Consider the following 23,005-nt stretch of genomic DNA (forward strand, 5'->3'; position numbering starts at 1 on the left):
CTAAAAGTGCAAGGAGAATATATTTGGGAGCTAGTAAAGAAACAGAACGAATTAAGATCTGGTGACTGACCTGGCTGTAAGGGACCAGAGGGGAGTCAGCTGACTGACTGACATCTGCCATGAGCTGGACTCAAGTGCTGCCCCCGAAACAAGGAATACCCACCAAGGAACAGGTTTCAGTGGGTGTGGACAGGGGAAAACCGAATCCAGTTTGGGGCACAGTGAGGGGTATCTGTTAGACATTCAAGAGAATGTCTAACATCCAGGAGGCAGTTTAGGACCGAGGGCAGAAGAGGGAGCCGGAAGGTGGAGGTATTGGCACATGGGTGGTATAGAGTGCTGAGTGCTTTCACACAGAGTCTCTACGGTCACTCTTCCTTCTGCCCCCTCATGCCCACCCCCATACTTTACCTGCCATTCAGAGACAAATCACAAACCTAAAGCTATTGTCACTCCTTCTTCTTTTTTATAAGAATCATTCCAGCAGAAGAGGCAGCTTACAAGCCTATACTTTTGAGGAGCAGCCTACACTTCCTGTGGTGAGTTTTATCCTCTCCCCTCATTGTCAATAAAAATAAGAAACTCAAGAACTTTTTTTTTTTTTTTTGGACATTGAATATGAACATTTGACTGCCTAGTAATGAACCAATCCAGCACAGAATCTAGGTTCTTGGAGATAAGGTTCAGGGGAGGGGAACTGGGGGAGGTAGACCTTTTAGAGACAAAACGGGAGAACTCTGTCTCCCACAGTAAGAAAGCAAAGTGTCTGTACTGGTGACCGTGGGTGATATCCGGGCTGTGGCGCTGTGCTGGCTGGAGGTGGTCTGCAGGCAGCATTCAATTCGAGATTGTGGTGTCCAGCTGCCGCTACTCTGTGCACTGGCCCCTGCCACCCAGCAGCGGTGTCTTCCCCATACATGAAGCATCACATTGGGGCTCAGTCACGTGGACAGGTCTGCACTGGTATCGGCAAGCTCCGTGGCCAGGTTGGGTGGAGTTCATCGGCCCCTTGCTCTCCTTTCCCTTCACACTCGTGTCCACATCTACTGAGGCCCCTGCCTCCTTCTCAGTAGGGTTCCCAGCCATGGCCTTGACCCGGGCTCAGACCTTAACAGCCTCATGTCTTGAACGTTGACTTCCCTTTGGCCTCCCCACCCCATCCCTTTCCTGACTCAACTCTCAATACTTTTGAGTTTATCTCCCCTTTACACAGCCCCTGCTTGTGTTTGAAACCAAATGAAAATGCCCAGGCTCCCAGCCCCCTTAGCCTACCCACCTCCTCATCCACCAACAGGAACCTCCTGCTGCCTTCACCCCATCCCTGCTTTTTCTTCAAAACAGGCGGCCCCCTTTCCTGATCCTCTTCCTCCTCTGTGTCTTATGCATTCCATTTCCCCACTTAGAATGTCTCCTCACCTTTTTTCACCATTTATAATTTTGAATGGCAGTCTACACATTAATTTTGAAAAGTGAGGATTGTTTTTGCTTTTATGGAAATTCCAGCATAGGGTTGCAGAGGCTCAAATTTCCTTGAGCCAAGAGTGGTTCATCCATCTAAAAAGGTGGCCCTGCACGAATAGAGAGACACAATCCTGTGCTGAGGAAGGGTGGGGGGGGGGGGCCCACACCTGTGCAGTTGGCCCAGTCAGTGGCCACTCTCTCTACAAGAGAGTGGATGCCACAGAAAGACTGACCTCACCAGCCTCACTCTCACTATTGCCATTTGCCTGGCTTCCTCCATTAGACTGGAGCCTGCTTAAGCGGAGATCCACGGTATTTCTCTCTCTGTGCTTTGTAATGTCCTCATACAAGGGAAATGTTGCATTTCTAATTGACTGACAGGCATTCATCCTAGAAACAATTTTAGTGCATCAAATGAGCGACAGAATCTAGAGGTGATTTATATTCTTCTGTGCTTACATGTAGTTCTGTTTTTATTTGTACTAGAAAAGCAATTTCCATACCTTTTTCTTCTCAATATATCGATTAGGTGTTTTAACAGTTTTCTTGAGGTATAATCTACATACCATAAAATCCCCTCACTTTTTTTTTTAATATGTGAAATTTATTGTCAAATTGGTTTCCATGCAACACCCAGTGCTCATCCCAAAAGGTGCCCTCCTCCATACCCATCACCCACCCTCCCCTCCCTCCCACCCCCCATCAACCCTCAGTTTATTCTCAGTTTTTAACAGTCTTTTATGGTTTGGCTCTCTCCCACTCTAACCTTTTTTTTTTTTTTCCTTCCCCTCCCCCATGGGTTTCTGTTAAGTGTCTCAGGATCCACCTAAGAGTGAAACCATATGGTATCTGTCTTTCTCTGTATGGCTTATTTCACTTAGCATCACACTCTCCAGTTCCATCCACGTTGCTACAAAAGGCCATATTTCATTCTTTCTCATTGCCACGTAGTATTCCATTGTGTATATAAACCACAATTTCTTTATCCATTCCTCAGTTGATGGACATGTAGGCTCTTTCCATAATTTGGCTATTGTTGAGAGTGCTGCTATAAACATTGGGGTACAAGTGCCCCTATGCATCAGTACTCCTGTATCCCTCGGATAAATTCCTAGCAGTGCTATTGCTGGGTCATAGGGTAGGTCTATTTTTAATTTTCTGAGGAACCTCCACACTGCTTTCCAGAGCAGCTGCACCAATATGCATTCCCACCAACAGTGCAAGAGGGTTCCCGTTTCTCCACATCCTCTCTAGCATCTATAGTCTCCTGATTTGTTCATTTTGGCCACTCTGACTGGCGTGAGGTGATATCTGAGTGTGGTTTTGATTTGTATTTCCCTGATAAGGAGCGACGTTGAACATCTTTTCATGTGCCTGTTGGCCATCCGGATGTCTTCTTTAGAGAAGTGTCTATTCATGTTTTCTGCCCATTTCTTCACTGGGTTATTTGTTTTTCGGGTGTGGAGTTTGGTGAGCTCTTTATAGATTTTGGATACTAGCCCTTTGTCCGATATGTCATTTGCAAATATCTTTTCCCATTCCGTTGGTTGCCTTTTAGTTTTGTTGGTTGTTTCCTTTGCTGTACAGAAGCTTTTTATCCTCATAAGGTCCCAGTAGTTCACTTTTGCTTTTAATTCCCTTGCCTTTGAAATCCCCTCACTTTTAAGTGTGCAAATGAAGGAATTTTAGTAAAGTTCTACAGTTGTATGAACATCACGACTATCAAGTTTAAGAACCCTTCATCACCCCAAAAAGTTCCCTCAGTCCCAGCACCTGCTCCCAGCCCAGGTAACCACTCATCTGCTTTCTGTAGCTACACTTTTGCCTTTTCTAGAAATTTCGTATAAGTGGAATCATACAGTATTGTAGTTTGATGTCTGGCCTCTTCACTTAATATGATGTTCCTGAGATTTAAACATGCTGTGGTTGAATATCTCAGTAGTTCATGATATTCTATTGTGTACATGTATCTAATACATTTCATTTACCTACCCACCACTATTGGACCTTTGTAAAACTGGGCAACTTTAAATTCCATTATTTTGTAGACTTAACAGCTCATCATAACTGTGAGCAACGTATATCTAGCTCCCGTGTGTCTGGGGAGAGTGTATCTGGTGAACAGACCAATGATGGTAGCTTTTATGTATAAGACACATTGGGAAACCAGGCCAAACCTTGACGAATCCAAAAAGGAAGACCAAATTTGGACTATTTTAAGTAAATCTGGAAATAATCAGATCTCTTTGTTCATTAGTAATAAACTCGTAAGTAGCCACTCCCCAGCCCTTACAGAAAGAAGGCCAGGGTAATTTTGACTCAGCACACATGGGTGATAAATTCTGTAGTTAGACTACCTAGTTCAGATCTCAGCTCCATATTAACAATGTATCTGTTAGGAAATTACCCCAGTTTTCTAAGCTTCAATTTCCTTGTAAATAAAAATGGGCTACTAATAGCAATTATCTCATTGAGATTTGTGTGGAGGTTAAATGACAGGATCTGTGTTAAAGCATTTAGTGTGTGGTTATCACTACTGTCATGGTTTATTAATGTTGGCATCACTCTCATCATCGTGGTCTGTTCTTTTTTTTTTTAAGTAAAATGTTATATACTTCATTTCATACACCTTAAAATATAATTTAAAACTCACTTCATTTTAAAGAGAGATAGCAGTGAGAAAAGGATGTGGTCCTTTTAAAAGAATTGCTTTTTAATTAATATTCAGTTTTCCTATTCTTCTTCACTTTAGCTTTTGCCTACTTCATCTGGATTACCACCAGGTTGGGAAGAAAAACAAGATGAAAGAGGAAGATCATATTACGTAGATCACAATTCCAGAACTACTACCTGGACAAAGCCCACTGCACAGGTACCCTGCAATCTATCTGTTAACTTGCCTTCTTACAGAATTTAAGCCATCACATTCCTATGGAAGCTGTTACATCACTTTGTAGTATATACTGGATGCTGCTAGCATCTTCTAATTGTTTGCCGGCATTGGCTGCCATTTCCTACAGAGCTCCAGTATATGTGGTTACCACTCGTTACCATGTAAAACAAGTCCAACTGGGAATAAAAGGACAGATTGATGATCAAAATTATTTTGGTTGATTGGGTCATTTTGTTATTTGAATGCTTAAAGATCATTATTTTGCTAAAAGATAATCTTAATGATGATTAGGACCCGTTCAAGAAATTTGTGACGGTGACACTTTGTCCTGGCAACAGTGAATGCCTTTGGTGATATTTCCTTGTAAGTGTTTAGAAAAAAGTTTATTTTATCTTTTTTTAAAGTTTATTTTATCTTATCACTATTTCTCTTACTGAGAAATTTTTTAACACTGAAAAGTACAGAGAATAATCGGGCAAACACCCATCTTCTTAACACTCAGAATTTACCAGCATTAACAAATTACCATATTTGTTTCTAGACATTTTAATTCTTAAAATAAAATCTTACAGATAAAAAACTAAATTCATTTTAGCCAAACACTTGGTCCCACTACCCAGAGGGAACACCATATTAAGTCTGTTGGGTATTCTTCCAGTCTTTATTTATTTATTTATTTATTTTGGCTTAAGCAAACAGAAATTTCTTTCTCGTAGTTCTGGAGGCTGGGAGGCTGGGAGGCTGAGCTGAGAGTGCAGCATGATGGGTCCTGGTGAGGGCCCACCTCTGGGCTGCAGACTTCCATCTTCTTGCCTTGTCCTCACACAGTTCTTCCAGTCTCTTCCACACACTTACATAGAGAACTAATCAGTGCCAAGTAGTGCTTATGTTCCTGTGTTTCAAATTTTGCCAAGATGTCCTATTACATAACTCTAAATCTTTTTTTTGTGCAACATTATTTTAAAATCCTATCCCTGCTGTTTTACATATCGATCCAGTGTGTTTAACAACTGCCTGATATTTCATCATATGAATATGTTACTTTTCCGTTATCCATTTCTACAGTGGATATTTGCCATTCATTTTGTGTGCCCAGAATTCAAAGCCACTTCTACATATGGGGAATCCCCCACTTTGTGCGTTTTTTGGGCAAGTGGAGACAACCTCCTCTAACTGGCACCGTGGCTTCCCTTGCAGTTGGGTCACATCCCTCTGACCTAGCTTCCTCGGTACAGACTTGGACTGTGACCACCATCTTATCACTCAAGAATTAGCTGAGAAATTATAAAAGTTATTTTAAAAACAAAGTTTGACAAAACATTTTAGGAGAAAAGTGAGTCTGTAGTGTTTAGATCTATGTTTGCAGGTTGTTCCCTTTTAACCGCAGCTATTTGTGTGTTCTCTGGAAAACATGACAACATGACTTAATTAATGTGCTAGGCCGCCGTGGAGACAGGTCAGCTGCAGCCCGGCCAGGGTGCCACACGCCCTCAACCACAGGTCCTCCCGAGTGATTCAGCACAGCAGGTGACCCAGCCAGCTGAAATGGAGCAAGGATTCCTTCCTAAAGGCTGGGAAGTCCGGCATGCACCAAATGGGAGGCCTTTCTTTATCGACCACAACACGAAAACCACTACCTGGGTAACTTTAATACTCTCCGGTTTGAATTTAGAACAACAGTCTTAACTCTTATGTACAGTTCTCCATAACCTTTAGGGTACATTAATATAACCTACATTTCCTACTGTTCATTTTAAGATATGCTGAATTCTTAACAGTATTATTTCTACTCAAGATATATTTATGCCCATTTTTTATATTTTTAGGGATTGTCATGCAAACACACTTACTTCCTGTTTTGTTTTTAATTCACTAGACACTAAACCTTAGGAAGATATTTAGTAGTAATCCTTTACCTTTATATGTTGCTTTGTAGTTCCAAAGTACTTTTGAACCCATATCTCATTTAATTCCCAGAAAACCTTGTGGAGGCTAGGTAGAATAGTAGTTTTATTTGAAGATAAGCCTTAAAGTTTTATTGCAGTTGGTTCACCACTAATAGGAAACTTACGGAAAATCAGGAACAGATGACTAGATTTTGGTTAATTTACTTAAAAGACCCAAGTACCTTAATGAAACTAAAATATTTTAATAAATTATGTAATAAAATCATATTAAAACAATAATGTATATAAATTAACCCAAACAAATTGAATTTTGTTCTTTTTTCAGCAATTTGAATTGACTTTAATAACCTTTTTGAGCTTACCTTCCTAGCTTTAAAAAAATATTAATAAATTAACACTGACAGGTGCCAAAAAGCATGCTCAGGGCCTCAGAAATAACACGTGGTCTAGTTTAATGCCTCTTTAATTCAGCAGTTATTATTTAGAGAAGAGCCCTATGTAGTGACACAATCCCTAAAGAGTAGGGCAAAGTACTCTGGATGGTTTCTGTGATGGAGGTGAAGCTTTAACACTGATCCTACTCTGAGATCTGAGAACTGAATATTGTAGCCTGGGAATGATAGGTTTTCTTTCTTTCTCTTTCTTTCTTTCTTTCTTTCTTTCTTTCTTTCTTTCTTTCTTTTTACTTTTTAATTTTTTTAAATATAATTTATTGTCAAATTGGTTTCCATACAACACCCAGTGCTCATCCCAAAAGATGCCTTCCTCAATGCCCATCATTCACTTTCCCCTCTCCCCCACCCCCCATCAACCCTCAGATTGTTCTCAGTATTTAAGGGTCTCTTATGGTTTGCCTCCTTCCCTCTCTGTAACTTTTTTTTACCCCTTCTCCTCCCCCCTGGTCTTCTGTTGAGTTTCTCAGGATCCACATATGAGTGAAAACATGTAGTATCTGTCTTTCTCTGCCTGTCTTATTTCACTTAGCGTGATACTCTCCTGTTCCATCCACGTTGCTACAAAAGGCCATATTTCATTCTTTCTCATTGCTAAGTAGTATTCCATTGTATATACAAACCACATCTTCTTTATCCATTCATCAGTTGATGGACATTTAGGCTCTTTCCATAATTTGGCTATTGTTGAAAGTGCTACTATAAACATTGGGGTACAAGTGCCCCTATGCATCAGCGCTCCTGTATCCCTTGGGTAAATTCCTAGCAGTACTGTTGCTGGGTCATAGGGTAGATCTATTTTTAATTTTTTTGAGGAACCTCCACACTGATTTCCAGATTGGCTGCACCAGTTTGCATTCCCACCAACAGTGCAAGAGGATTGCCATTTCTCCACATCCTCGCCAACATCTGTTTTTCCTGAGCTGTTAATTTTAGCCACTCTGACTGGCATGAGGTGATATCTCAGTGTGGTTTTGATGTGTATTTCCCTGATAAGGAGCAACGTTGAGCATCTTTTCACGTGCCTGTTGGCCATCTGGATGTCTTCTTTAGAAAAGTGTCTATTCATGTCTTCTGCCCATTTCTTCGCTGGATTATTTGTTTTTCGGGTGTGGAGTTTGGTGAGTTCTTTATAGATTTTGGATACTAGCCCTTTGTCTGATATGTCATTTGCAAATATCTTTTCCTATTCCGTTGGTTGCCTTTTGTTTTGTTGATTGTTTCCTTTGCAGTGCAGAAGCTTTTTATCTTGATGAGGTCCCAAAAGCTCATTTTTGCTTTTAATTCCCTTGCCTTTGGAGATGTGTCAAGTAAAAAATTGCTGTGGCTGAGGTCAGAGAGGTTTTTTCCTGCTTTCTCCTCTAGGGTTTTTGTGGTTTCCTGTCTCACATTCAGGTCCTTCATCCATTTTGAGTTTATTTTTGTGAATGGTATAAGAAAGTGGTCTGGTTTCAATCTTCTGCATTTTGCTGTCCCGTTCTCCCAGCACCATTTGTTAAAGAGACTGTCCTTTTTCCATTGGATATTCTTTCCTGCTTTGTCAAAGATTAGTTGGCCTTACGTTTGTGGGTCCAATTCTGGAGTCTCTATTCTATTGCATTGGTCTATGTGTCTGTTTTTGTGCCAATACCATGCTGTCTTGATTACAGCTTTGTAATGATAGGCTAAACTATCATTTCAGAGATGCAGCAAATGAAATAAAAGTAGACTTTTAAAAGAGAATATCTTAAATATCAATTGGCATTAGAAAACATATTAACAGATTGACTTCCTTGATTTTAAAATTTGTGTGTGTGTGTTGTTTTCTTTATTTACTCTACAAAAAAAGGAAGATCCAAGACTGAAAATTCCAGCTCATCTGAGAGGAAAGACATCACTTGATTCTTCCAATGATCTGGGGCCTTTACCTGTAAGTTTGTAGAACTGCTAGCCGTCTAACTTGGCTGTCTCCAGCGTTTCGTAGTTTGGAATACAGTAGTTCTTTCACAACTATAAGTAATGTTATTTTAAAGTGTTGATGCCTTCTATGAAGAATGGAATATGGAAATTAACTGTGTAACCAATGCTGTTTTTTTGCCCATACATCTAAAACCCTTTTCTAAAATAATTGAAATACATTCTTCATTATAGCCAGGATGGGAAGAAAGAACTCATACAGATGGAAGAATCTTCTATATAAATCACAGTATGTGCAATATGATTTTTTATTACATTATTTTTTGTAGTATTTAATGTTGCACAAGATAATAAACAACATGTTTTTTCTCACCTTCTTCAGATATAAAAAGAACACAATGGGAAGATCCCCGGTTGCAGAATGTAGCAATAACTGGACCAGTAAGTCTCTTTGTATGGGTATGCTCTGATGGGATTGTCCTCTCACCTGTCTTTTCAAGGGTGAATGGTCAAGGACATGATCCTATAGACTTTGAGAGGAAAGCACGTCTGCAATTCTGTCCTCTCCCACCACCCCCCACTCCAGGTCTCAATGGTTTGAAAAGAGGTATAAACTCATTGTCCTTACCCTTGCAATACACTTAGGAGACTAGTGAGCCAGGTAGTCAAATGCCAAGGCAGTGGGCCCCTGTCCTCAGGCTGGTACTTGGCCACTGCCTGAAAGAGAATGTTGGCAATCCTCAGCAGATCAGAGAGGAGCCAAGAATGTGCCAGGGGAGAAAGTCGACAGCACCCTATCACCTCCAAAGGCATGTCTTGAACTTTTTGGTAGAAATTACTGTAAATACTGGCATGTAAAATACTTACATTCAAGTATAAATATTATTGTGTATGATGTTTATACTGCTCTTCAGTCAGTTTAATGATAAGAGAGTCATTTTCTTCTTTTATATAGCTACTTATTCCATTTTTAGTTTTGAGATCTTCATTATTTTCTAGTTCACAAAAACAAGTGAAATTGAATATCCTGTTCTTTCAGACTACTCTTTAGTCTCCATGTTTAGTCTTTTTAAATAATGGGTAAAAAAGGCAACTCCTCAGAGTTCAAGGAAAAAGTACATTTTTCAAATTGTTCCCTTAATGGAGAAATCACTTTGAAGGTCTCTTTAGAAATGGAAATTTTCATTTCTAATATTTCTCTACTTGGAAGAAATTTCCTGTTTCTGGCTTTTTGCATTTCAAGAATATTGCATGATGAAAATTACAGCCGTGGGAATTGCTGAATACAATTTAATCTTAAACAGAGAAATTAAAATTTTTAAAGTTTTGTATTTGTTTTTCTGCAAATTAATCTTTTTCTTTCCAAATATTCTCTTTTAATGCCTTTAACTTATGTTCATAAAATATCCAGAGGGGAACTTTTAAAATTGTTCCAGAATAAAAACAACCTAAACCTTTTTTATTTTTCCAAAATTTTCAACTCAAGGCAGTGCCCTACTCCAGGGATTACAAAAGAAAGTATGAGTTCTTCCGAAGAAAGTTGAAGAAGCAGGTTAGTTATATTTATATTGAGTTCTTGGGAATGATTGTTCTGTACACTGAAAGTGTGGGACATGCACTTTTAAAGGTAAAAATAGAGAACTTATTCTCTATTTTAACAACTTTGAATAGTTTCTTATGTGGAAAGCTTGCTTTTTCTTGACTACTCAATGTTACATATCATTAGAGACCACAATTATATTGTTTCCTTATTTTTCAAGATATCTTGTAATATAGAACAATAGTATTAAAGTTTGCTCTTAAAGAGCTCTAACCTGGTTTCCTAGTGGGGTTTGTGGAGCTTGGGATTCAATCTGAGCAAGAGCAGTTCAGGAGATGATCCCCCAGCCTGGTCTGTGATTGTGTGGGAGGGCTCTCTAGATTCCTTTTCTGCTTGGACTGTTGTTTTCCAGTGACAGTTATTCATTCCCTACAACTTCAAATACAACCTACCTCTTCAAAATTTGAAAATACAACTGTGATTGAAACAGTGCTCTTGTTGCTGGTCTCCTTCTGCTTATCAGATGTGTTTAGTATACTTTTTTTTCCATCACTACAAATTTAATATTTGGAACTAAACTCATCATCTGCCCATCTATTTCATTTCTGTTGGTGATGACCGTTTTGTAATGCCTTTCTAATTTGCTCATACTTTTCCCCTTTCCCTGCAGTTTAGGAATACTGCCACTAGGTGGCTATATTGGGTTACACTTTCTTGCGTTCTAAGCCGGAAGCCTGCTTTTCCAAAGATTCAAGATGGTGGGTCTGCTACCACAGATTTTTTCATCCAAAACTTAACAAAGAATGAAATATAATAGTTGTTTCATGAAAATATTTTGTGTCTTAATTAAAGCCTAAAACATCAGTAACTTTTTAAACTCATCTTCAATACTGTGTAAAAATTCCTCTGGAAATTTGTCTTCTACTTCTTAAAATTCTTTGGGATATTAAGACTGTTGATCTATTGGTCTGGTAAATATTTTCACTCTTAATGAAAATGTGCTGATAGAATAGAAGCTCTGGCTTCTCCACTTGCCACTCTGAACTCTTTCAAATATATTACAGTGTCTAGCTGTTGATGTCTTCCAGGCAGCAGGAGATATGGAGCAAAGCCTTCATAAACAGGTCACAGAACACAGAAACCACAATGAAAGCAGTAATACTTATTAGGCTCTCACTGCATATCAGACATTCTTCTTAGCAATTTACATGTATTCATGTAAAATCTATACTAACTGTATAAGGAAGGGACTGTTATTATCACATTTTGTATGTGACTAAACTGAGGCACAGAGAGATTTGGTAATGTGATCAAGTCCCATGGTAATTAGTGGCAAAGCCAGACAAGTGGTCTAGCTCCACAGTCCGTGTGCTTGATCAAAATTACATATATTGGTGATTGAGAGAGAAAGTTACCCAGAATGCAACAAAGGCATATAAAGAGATAAAAACATGAAAGAAAGGTTAAGAAACATGGAGTTATTCCAGAAGGAGAGACTCAAGAGCATGAGGAAGAGTCTAAGAACCTGCATCCTTAGTTTATCAAAAAGTCCCTAGTAGGATTTAAAAAATAAAATTCGTATCAGACACGTTACAGCAAAAGAGCAGAACACAAAACAAAAATGTTTAAAAACTACCGCTACAAAGCCCTGAGTTGTCTTTAACCTTTTCCTCTTACCATCTCGTTAGTTAGGAACAAGGGTGGCTAATCATTATTGAGCTCACCACGTGCCAGATACCAACTAAGCACATGAAATGCATTATCCCATTAAGTTCTGAAACAGCTCCAGGGGATGACTATTATTATTGTCCCAACTTACAGATGAGGAAATTAATCCTAGAAAAGATATGTGAAATGGAGCTGGGATTTGAACACCAGGCCCTGACCCCAGAATCCACACCCTGGTCCACTACTCAGCCGAAACAGGGAAGTTGCTCCTCCTGCCATCTGTCTCTTCCATTGCCATCCCTCTCTCACACGGTCTGTTTCAGGGTCCTTAACTGATTGGTGTGCCTCTTGTCTCTCCTTTTATTTTATCCCCCCAAAAATTTTTTTTAAGTTTATTTTGAGAGAGAGCACACAAGCTGGAGTGGGGGAGAGGTAGAGGGCTGTGGAGAGAAGGAATCCCAAGCAGGTTCCACTCTGTCAGTGTAGAGCCCACTGTGAGCCTTGAACTCACAAACTGTGAGATCATGACCTGAGCTGAAATCAAGAGTCCAATGCTTAGCCCACTGAGCCACCCAGGCACCCGTTGTCTCTCCTTTTAAAACCACCCTCTACTCGACCCCGTCAGCCTCTGAGAACAATCTGATCTTGCAACCCCCTGCTCAGCAGTTTTCCCAGTCAGCACCCCTGCTTCCTACACTCTGACCCCAGGTGACTTTTCACCTTCTCTTCTCACTGCAACCCCTTCCCTCCTTTCTGCTCCCTCTCGCTGTTAAATACATGAGACTCCCTGTGTGCTCTTCCCTTGGCCTGCTGCTCCTCAGGCCTTCCCTCCCTCTCCCTCTCCCTCTAGTCAGGACTTGCTCTTAAAGCCTCCTGGATCACCTCCCTTGCAATTAATATAGCTCAGTCTTTTAGGTCCCACCAAACATGGCTTATATCTTTATTATTAGCAATTTTCTTACTCTTGCAAGTCTCAGGATTAGTAACATTTACATTTGTCTCTCACACACAATTATATACTCCTTGGATTATAAACTCCTTGAGGAAGGAACCATATCTTATACCACATTTTTATTCTTTTTACCTCCCATCCCCATTACCATAGCTACATAGCATGCGGTCTGGCCCAGAGCATGCGGCTGCCCAAGAGCAGGCCGTCAGTAAATGCTAGGCTGCACAGATGCCTAGTGTCTAGTCTAAAAGTGTTTTTCTCCAATATTGCCTTTATTTTTAAATGCGTAAGCAGCAGAGGAAACTGCCTATATTATGCTCATATTGCTTATAAAAACTGCCTATGTTACTGTGTTTCTGTAGGGCTTTCCAGTTTCCCTAAACATCTTAAGAGTGAAATTGATTTTTTTTTTCCATTAGAATAAACTCTCTTGCCTTTTTTTGAAGTGACAAAATTTTCTTTTATGGGTTTCCACTTGAACATTGTTCACAAAGCACTCAAGAGTGAAACATTCATATATCTTTTTATAAAATTTACAGTAAGATCTGCCTAAAAGCATAGTTATCTACATTTGTCACATAAGGAAAGGACATACAAAAAAATCAATGAGACAGCAGAGCCTTGAGAGCTAAGACTTTCTTAATTTCTGTCTTCAGTTGCTTCATCCATAAAATGGAGATTATATTAATAGCTTCTTCATTGTGTTGTTATGAGGAGTAAATGAGTTAACCCATAAAAATGCTGGGAACCATGCCTGGGACAGTCTGTAAATGTTAGTGCCTATTAATGAGTGTGGCAGGAGAGGCTCCAAGGAAGAAAGGTGGAAGTTGGGAAAAACCCTGAACCAACGGGCAGGCAGCAAATAGCAGGCATTGGCTAGACTATAGGTCGCAGGATGGTATTGGAACTTAATATAGAAACGACTGCTCATGAAATGCCTTTATTGTGAGCATTATTGCCACTATCAGTAACTGCCTCTTCCAGTATAAAAATCAAAAGTCTATATTGTTATGTAATTAGAGAAAAATGTGTGAATTCTTTTATACCATAAAGGAAATATGAGGCAATATTCCTAGTCATGTGTTCCCTAATAAAGGGTCTTGGGCACAAGGTAGAACACAATGATTTTATTTCCATGAGAAATAAATTTGCCATCATGTTGAATTGATTTAAAGCATAAGTCTCTCTTCTCTGGGTTTTCAGAATGACATTCCAAACAAATTTGAAATGAAACTTCGCCGTGCAACTGTCCTTGAGGACTCTTACCGGAGAATTATGGGTGTCAAGAGAGCAGATTTTCTCAAGGCTAGACTGTGGATTGAGTTCGATGGTGAAAAGGGATTAGATTATGGAGGAGTGGCCAGAGAATGGTTCTTCTTGATCTCAAAGGAAATGTTTAACCCTTATTATGGGTTGTTTGAATATTCTGCTACGTAAGTATCTTCACAATAACTGTATTCACAATGACAGAAAAAAAAAATCACCTGGGTGGCTCAGTCAGTTGAGCATCCAACTCTTGATTTCAGCTCAGGTCATAATCCTGGAGTCATGGGATAGAAGAGCCCCGCATCAGGCTCTGCACTGTATGTGGAGCCTGCTTGGGATTCTCCCTCTCTCTCTGCTCCCCTCCCCTGCTCGCTTCTCTCTCTCCTCCTCTCCCCTGCTCACACCCTCCTTAAAATATAATTTAAAAAAAAAATGAAAGTAACAAAGAGTTCTATGATGCAAGGAAATGTGTGTTACAATGTGCCAGAAAGGGGAGACTATAACTAATGTTGTTTCAGAAATAACTCTGTAAAAAACTGTGGTAAAATATGCATAACATGAGATTTACCATTTTAACCATTTTAAGTGTGCAGTTTAGCAGCATTAAGCACATTCACAAGTTTGTGCAATTGTCACCACCATCCATCTCCTGAACTTTCTCATCATCCCGGACTGAAACTGTACCCATTAAACACTAATTCCCTTGTTCCCTGGAAGTCACCATTCTGCCTCTGTCTCTGTGAATTTGACTACTCTAGGTACTTCATTTAAGTGGAATCATACAGTATTTTTCCTTTTGTAACTGACTTATTTCATCAGCATAATGTCTTTAAGTTTCATCCACAGCATAGCATATTTTCTTTCTTTTTGAGGCCCATTACATGAGAGGAATACCACATTTTGTGTATCCATTCTTCTATTGATGAACATTTGGGTTGTTTCCACCCTTTGACAGAAATGACTATTTTTAAAACCATTAAATCCAGTGGTCTAATGTGGTTCTAATAGAGGTAAACAACTCCAAAAAGAGAGAGCTAATTTATAATTATTTGTCATATTAAAATTTTTATATGAAGTGTGGAGAGGAGCATTTAAATGTGGCTGTCTTTACAGGGATAATTATACCCTGCAGATAAATCCAAACTCTGGATTGTGTAATGAGGATCACCTCTCTTACTTCAAGTTTATTGGCCGGGTAGCGGGAATGGCAGTTTATCATGGCAAACTGTTGGATGGTTAGTATTAAGCATAAAACTTTTTTTTTAAGTAAAATTATCTTATTTCTTTCATTTGGTAATCATTTTTCAATATATTTGATTTTTTTGAAAGGTTTTTTCATCCGCCCATTTTACAAGATGATGCTACACAAACCAATAACACTTCATGATATGGAATCAGTGGTATGTCTTTTTCACTTATAATGTGGACAAAGTATGATTTAACAAGCAACTGGTTATTTTAAAGTTAGAATTTAATGATGAAATTAAGATTATCGTGTTCTAAATTATAAACACATATTTTCCCCAACATTCTGTTATGAAAATTTTCTAACACATAATAAAAGTTTAAAAATTTTACAGTGGACAGGGGCACCTGGGTGGCTCAATTGGTTGAGCATCTGACTTCGGCTCGGGTCATGATTTCATGTTTCCTGAGTTCAAGCCCCACATCAGGCTCACTGCTGTCAGCTCAGAGCCTGCTTGATATCCTCTGTCCCCTCTCTGTCCCCCTCCCCCACTTAAGTTCTCTCTCTTTCTCTCTCTCTCTCTCAAAATAAATATTTAAAAAAATTTTTATAGTGGACATATGTGCTCCACTGCCAAGATTCCATACTTGGCTTATTTTATTACACATCTGTCCATCAGTTCACCCATGTGTCCATCAATCCATCTTTTTTTGTTTTTTGATGCATTTCAAATAATGTTACAATATCAGTAACTTCTCCCTAATTACTTCAATGTGCTATATACAACAAATTTATGTATTTCTTGCATCAACATTTGAATTGTGATCTTTTATGATAAATGGAGTATGTTTTCAAAATGGCAGTCCTTGTGGTTAGGCCACTATAAAGAAATGGAAACCTAAGGATTAAAGCCCTGACTATAGCCTTGCTACCTGTACTGAATAGCCTCATATACTGTGTGTACATGCGGATTCCAAGATCTCTTCTTGAGTACCAAGTACATTTTTGATTCCTTTCTTAGGACACCTTATCAAGGTGGATGGTGTAATTCCTTATGACTCATAAGATTTTGGTTATTTGAGTTGTCTAATTGAGGTTCTGTATTTAATTTGAGGTTTTTCTTTAACTTGGGCCGGGTATACATAACAACTTGCTCATAGCTTCTTAAACAGACTCTCAATTGGCCATATGAGAAAGGTGCTAAGTGCTCCTGGGTATCCATGGAAGTTAGTATTCATCAGAAAACCATTTTATTTGACGCTTCAACTCGATAATAAAATCTGTACCTCTGCTGCTGCTACATAGAAATAGATTTTCAAACTTTCAAACTGGGCATCACTCAGAGGCGCCTGGATGGCTCAGTTGGTTAAGCATCTGACTCTCGATTTCGGCTCAGGTCATGATCTCATGGTTTGTGAGTTTGAGCCCTGCATTGGGCTCTATGCTGACAGTGCAGAGGTTGCTTGGGATTCTCTCTCCCTTCCTCTCTCTGCCCCTCTCCGCTCATGCTCTCTCTCTCTCTAGTTACTGCATTCTTTTTATAACACGTATGTATAGGAAAAGATGTCCTGCTGACTTTTCATCTTTTGTCTAAGTATTCAGATCCTCAGCATACTTTGTTTCCAGGTTCATGGGTTTTCTTGTTACGTACAAATTTTAAATATGCAATTTCCTCATCTAGGATAGTGAATATTACAATTCACTAAGATGGATTCTTGAAAATGATCCAACAGAACTGGACCTCAGGTTTGTCATAGATGAAGAACTTTTTGGACAGGTTTGTAAATTTTGATTAATTAAAATGGTACATAAATTTTGAAACAAATGTTATAACTCAAGTTTAGAAGTTAAATAATTCATATTATCAACACATTTCTGTGCTCTGTTTTTAAATTTATTTTCCAGTAACAAAAGCTGTCTCAGCAAGAATTTCTGCTTTCTTTGACATTTGACTCATTCCATGTTTAGTTTAGTAAAACTAATATTTTAAGTTTTCTTAGCTTGTGAATGGATTTAATTTAAAACACTGTGTTTCTGGTATAACCATGATATGTATATTTTATTTTTTTTCACTAAAATAACATATCAAGATATCATGCTTAATTTCAGACACATCAACATGAGTTGAAAATTGGTGGATCAGAAATCGTTGTCACCAGCAAGAACAAAAAGGAATATATTTAGTAAGTATTTTGTTAGTAAGTATTTTATTATATTTAGTAAATACTTTAATGGAAATAACTTTGTAGTTCTTTGTGGGAAGACCTTTTGTATCTTCTTTCTCTTTCTTCCTTCATCACCAGAGTCTCAGTGTTCTTTTTTCTCTTTCTATTACAATGCCATATTATCCACTCATAATCACTTTTTTGCCTTGGGCTTACCTAGCCTTTAGTTAGTTAGTTAGTTAGTTAGTTAGTTAGTTTCCAGCTGGAATAAATATACCTTAAATTTTTTCCTTGGTTCATGTGAAAAAAATGAAATGTTTTGTTTCTTTTTAGTCTTGTAATACAGTGGCGATTTGTAAACCGAATCCAGAAGCAAATGGCTGCTTTTAAAGAGGTATTCATTTACTTTCGTTTGTTCTTCTGTAATTTTAAAGTAAAATTCAGAAGTTTCAAGTATTAGGGCCCACCATGTCTGGGAAGAATTAATAGATGACTGGCTTTTAAAAACAATTTTTCATTGTATTTTTATATTAAAAATATTAAAATGAACAGATGTTCACTGTTAAAACTCAGTCATTCAGGAAGTCCATACAGTTAACATTGACAATCCCCCTTCATGTCAGTCCCCACTTCTCATCTTTTCCCAGTCATGACTGCTGCATCTTAAGCAATCTTAGGTGAATAAGAGTCAAGAGTGGGGAGTAGGGAGGGGCACCTGGGTGACTCAGTCAGTTAAGCATCTGACTTCAGCTCAGGTTGGGATCTCATGGTTTTTGAGTTCGAGCCCCACATCAGGCTCTGCAGTGACAGCATGGAGCCTGCTTTGGATCTTCCCTCTCTCTCTCTCTGCTCCTCCCCTGCTCGCACTCTCTCTCTCTCTCAAACATTAAAAAAAAAAAAAAAAAAGACTGCTGTAGGGATAGTGGAACATGCCACCTATTTTTCTACACGGGATCACACTATACATGTTGGTTTGTGACTTGCTTTCTTCTCTTATCAAATATTTATTGGAGATCCTTACATGTCAAGATGCATAACTACCCTTCCTTGTGCTTGGGGCTGCATTTTATTCGTAATGTAAATTCGTAAGTTATTTAAACTTCCCCCATTGGTGGACATTTAGGCTATTGTCAGTGCACTCATTTCTTAAACTAACTTAAAATCTTCTGTTACATATTCATCAAGTACTTTTTTAATTTATTCAGTATCGAGCATTCACTATGTGTGTGGTGCTGCACAAGGCAGAAAGACATAGGTCCTGCTTTAGGGGGCAGCGCATCTGGAGTGAAGTGGACAGAGGCAAGCCTGAAGTGCTTGGTAAGCACAGGGGAGAGCTGGAAAAGGGAAAGAGGAGGTGCAGGAAGGGATAGGGAATGCCTAGAGGACCTGGCCAGCCGCACAGAAGAAGGCAATGGAGTTCTAAACACAACGAATGGCACATGTAGTCTGGCAATAAGACAGACTGTGCACATGTTAGAGAAAATGCCAGCAATTCAAACACTGTTGAGGTGATGCAGGAGGTAGAACTAAGCTGGAGAGCTGAGCAATAGCAGGTTATGAAGGGTCTCTTTGCTAAACTGAAAACAGATGGAATTTGGGGTTTTTGTGGAAGGCGAATGAGGGGAAGGAAGGTGGCATTAAAGGCTGTTCTCCAGTAAAACAGCAGGATTCAATTTACATTTTAGACCATTCTGGAAGTGGTGGGTAGTGAGTTAGAGATGGGTAAGACTAGCAGCAGGGCCAGATGGGAAGGTCCTATGGGGATCCAGGTGAGAAAAAGGAAGGCAGGACCTAAGGTGCTGTGGTAAGATAGCCGTGTGTGTATTTGAATGGCATTCCAAAGGGACAACTGCAGCTTAGTGTGCTTTAAAGGATGGAGATCTGGGGGGCAGCATGGATTTGGGAATCATCTGTTTATGTGCACTGGAGCTGTGGACTAGGTAAGGCGGGAAATTGGAAAGGATGGTAAGAACAGCGAAAGTAGATGGCCACCGTGGAGATGTGGGAACACCAACATTGAAGGAATGAGCAGTAGAAAAGGAGACTTCGGAGCACCTGGGTAGCTCAGTCAGTTAAGCGTCAGACTCTTGATCTCAGCTCAGGTCGTGATCAAGCCCCAGCTCTGTCAACACAAAGCCTTCTTGGGATTCTCTGTCTCCCTTCTCTATACCCCTCTCCTGTTTACACGCTCTCTCACCCTCTCTCTCTCTCTCAAAATAAATAAACTTAAAAAAACACACACAGCAATATCTGGGTCATAACCCTGGACCTGGAAACTAATTCGGTTGGACCAGACATTGCTTTAAGAAAAAAAAAAAAAGGAAAGGAAACTTGGAAGGAAATTAGCAAATGCAGACAGAGGCACAAGAGAAAAACCACCAACCGCAGGCAAAGTTTTAAGAACAGAGGTGTGTTCGACAATATCAGTGTGGGTAAGTCAAATAAGATACAGAACTAGAAAGTGTTTATCAGAGTTAGCCCCAGAGCTGTCTTTGACTCTTTCCAGCACAGCTTCAGGGAAGCAGTGGCGGGCAGGTCAGATAGCAGTGGGTGGAGGCAGGGACAAGGGTGAGCAGGTGGGTTCAGTAATGTTTAATAGCTTGGCAGTAAGGAGAAGAAAGATGGGTTTGCTTTTTTGTTGTGTTTTTAAGGTAGATAGGCTTAAATAAATGTAAATGCATGAGGAGTGAGATAATAAAGGGAAGGAGGTTTAGTGAAATGAGCCCCTTGGGGAAGCAAATAAAGCACAGAGAGAAAGCAGTACCCATCTCCACTGCAGTGAGAAGGGGGCCACAATGGATTTCGGTCTGGTTCGTCTGTGGGAATGCAGAAGGCTGAGGGAATTCCATAAGCACCTCTATGTTCTCTTTCAAATAAAAATTATCTGCTGTAAAGAAGGGATGGAAGAGAAGGAAGCGGCTTGGAAAATGTGGGGACGTTTCACAACAGCCGTTTTGAGGAATCAGTGAGAGAGAACAGACTGTGGACACATGCATTTTCTTGCCAGTATTGAAATCTTGGTTAACTTAAGAAGCCATGGCTGGGTAGTGGTAGGGATCTCTGTGGATGTGGGATTTCTCCAGTAACAGCCCAGAAGCTGAAGTTTAAGAATGAGGATCGACTCTGCTAACCAGTTTTTTAAATACATTCTTTCTACTAGGGATTTTTTGAACTAATACCACAGGATCTCATCAAAATTTTCGATGAAAACGAACTAGAGGTAAGAAATATTCTTACTTTAAAGCAGGATTTTTATACTCATTATTTTTCTTGTCTACAGTTTGACTTTTCTTATTATGTAGCTTCTTATGTGTGGATTGGGAGATGTCGATGTGAATGACTGGAGAGAACACACAAAGTATAAAAATGGCTACAGTGTGAACCATCAAGTGATACAGTGGTTTTGGAAGGTAATTGAAAGCTTCTGTTTCCATAAATTACTTTTCAATAGATTCAATCATGTGTAACCATACTAGTGGATTACACATAGATAACATCGATGATGTTGTTTTGTATACGTCTACCTTCTGGGTGTAGTTCCAACCTCCATACGTATTTATAGATAAGTAAGTGTTCAGAATGTAGTAAATGGCAGTAACAGCTGCAATGAGCGCTTAGTTCCTTATTAACTTAGAAACTGTTTGAGAGCACTTGTAATAACCTACAGTGTTATTCTCTGGGACTCCTGCATGGCTCCTTTAAATGTGATTTTCCATCTAATAGAGAAATGTGTATGCAACTCAATAATATCAGTAAATGTAATTTTTAAAAAGCCATGACTCACATCCAAGAAGATATTTTTGTCACTTCATTAGAAGACTGTGATCTCATTCTAAAGAGGTACCATGTAGCCTTGGAAGTGAAGTTTTAGAAACTTTATAGTCACCCATAAACATAAATGTAACTAACAGAAAGGTGTACACTTAATAACTGATCATGAATACCAAAAATTCTGACAGCATTCTTCAGGATAGTTGTGTTACTTTTGTTCCAGTGATATTCCTAAATGCTGTTTTTATCTTATTCAGGCTGTTCTAATGATGGACTCAGAAAAAAGAATCCGATTACTCCAGTTTGTCACTGGCACATCTCGTGTGCCTATGAATGGGTTTGCGGAACTATATGGTAAGGATTTTCCATAGATCACTTAAAAATGGAGTGATGCCATTTGCCTTTTCATTGCTGATTAGTTGTCAAGCTTCTATCATTTATACAAACATTTAGCTTAGTAAAAAGAATTAAGATCCTTAGATGATTTAATCAGACACACTGAAGTACACCAGAAGATACGCACACCTTCTAATCAGATACCAAAGGAAAAAGCATACAATGACTCGAGTTACTTTCTACTTTTGAGTTTTATTTTATATTTTTAAAGTATATTTATTTATTTGGAGGGGGGGAGAGACAGAAAGAGAGAGAGGGAGAAAGAGAATCCCAAGCAGGCTCGAACTCACGAACCATCAAATCATGACCTGAGCCAAAACCAAAAGTTGGACACTTAACCGACTGAGCTACCCAGGTGCCCCTCCAACCTTGAATTTTAAATTTGATTCCCACTGTATGTTCCATCACATAAAAAGCATTGTCTGTAGGGTGATAACTTAGGGCAACATGTAATGTCCCACAGAATGTTAGTAAGTGTACAAAAAAAACAAAGAGGGAAATACATTTGAGGGAAATACTAGACTAAACAAAGTTGAGTAGATTTCTTTGGGACTCGTTCAGAATATTTACTATGAAAAAAAGGGGTTTCCAAAATGTATGTGATCATGGAATCCATGTGTATGTGCATTAGCATGTGTGATGTGCGTGGTTGTGTGTTGTGCCTGCCTGTGTGTGTGTGTGTGTGTGTGTGTGTGTGTGTGTGTGTGTGGTGCATGTATATGTGGTAGTGATTAGAGGGTAGAGAATCTCATGAAACTACTATTCCTCAGCTTTGTAGGAAATGGCAGGACTGGTGACAAGACTGCACATATCTTTCATATTCAAAATAGTTACTATAAAGTGAAATTCTGCAGATCCATCAAACTGTTTTCCAGTTGATATATCTCATAGCACTAGAGGTGTGTTTTGTAAAAATAACTACTGGGGCACCTGGGTGGCCGAGTCGGTTGAACATCCAACTCTCAATTTCAGCTCAGGTCATGATCTCACTGTTCATGGGTTCAAGCCCCATGTCAGGGTCTGTGCTGACAATGCAGAGCCTGCTTGGGATTCTTTCTCTCCACTCTCTCTGCCCCTCCCCCCACCACTCTCCTCTCTCTCTCTCTCAAAAATAAATAAACATTTAAAAACCCTACTGTTTCTGATGTAGATCACCTTTTCTCAAATCAATGAATATCTGTTTATTGGAATGACATTTACTTGCTCTTAAAGATTTTAAGAAGAATATCTTTCAGAGAAGGTATAGCTAAGATAGAGTCCCACTCAGAGCAACAATGAAGTTTAGAACTGTTCTGGGAATGACAAGTCAGAACTGCTGCGTCAGTAGTTACTGAGCTGAATTTTTCATGCAAAGAGAAAGCTGTCGCTGTCTGATGGGATCACTAAACCCCCAGCCCTATCGGTCTCCTCCTCAGCAAACCTGGTCTCCTTAAGCTTCATGTATATTTGTTT

At 39.2% G+C, this 23,005-nt stretch overlaps 1 protein-coding gene across 6 annotated transcripts in view; it reads left to right on the forward strand.

The window, feature by feature from the left end:
- The window catches only part of NEDD4 (NEDD4 E3 ubiquitin protein ligase), a 136,401-nt gene that overhangs the window by 108,193 nt on the left and 5,203 nt on the right, over window positions 1-23,005 (forward strand). For all 6 annotated transcript variants that reach the window (XM_027067312.2, XM_027067313.2, XM_027067314.2 and 3 more), the window contains 16 exons: window positions 474-539; window positions 4,214-4,333; window positions 5,795-5,995; window positions 8,542-8,622; window positions 8,844-8,898; window positions 8,992-9,050; window positions 10,096-10,161; window positions 13,973-14,202; window positions 15,149-15,270; window positions 15,365-15,435; window positions 16,903-16,998; window positions 17,331-17,404; window positions 17,720-17,780; window positions 20,547-20,606; window positions 20,689-20,796; window positions 21,415-21,511. In XM_027067312.2, the coding sequence (XP_026923113.1) occupies window positions 474-539; window positions 4,214-4,333; window positions 5,795-5,995; window positions 8,542-8,622; window positions 8,844-8,898; window positions 8,992-9,050; window positions 10,096-10,161; window positions 13,973-14,202; window positions 15,149-15,270; window positions 15,365-15,435; window positions 16,903-16,998; window positions 17,331-17,404; window positions 17,720-17,780; window positions 20,547-20,606; window positions 20,689-20,796; window positions 21,415-21,511 (1,567 nt within the window). The remainder of the gene's footprint in view (window positions 1-473; window positions 540-4,213; window positions 4,334-5,794; window positions 5,996-8,541; window positions 8,623-8,843; window positions 8,899-8,991; window positions 9,051-10,095; window positions 10,162-13,972; window positions 14,203-15,148; window positions 15,271-15,364; window positions 15,436-16,902; window positions 16,999-17,330; window positions 17,405-17,719; window positions 17,781-20,546; window positions 20,607-20,688; window positions 20,797-21,414; window positions 21,512-23,005) is intronic.

The sequence above is a fragment of the Acinonyx jubatus genome, chromosome B3, assembly GCF_027475565.1.
Source record: "Acinonyx jubatus isolate Ajub_Pintada_27869175 chromosome B3, VMU_Ajub_asm_v1.0, whole genome shotgun sequence".
In the NCBI taxonomy this organism is placed as follows: domain Eukaryota; kingdom Metazoa; phylum Chordata; class Mammalia; order Carnivora; family Felidae; genus Acinonyx; species Acinonyx jubatus.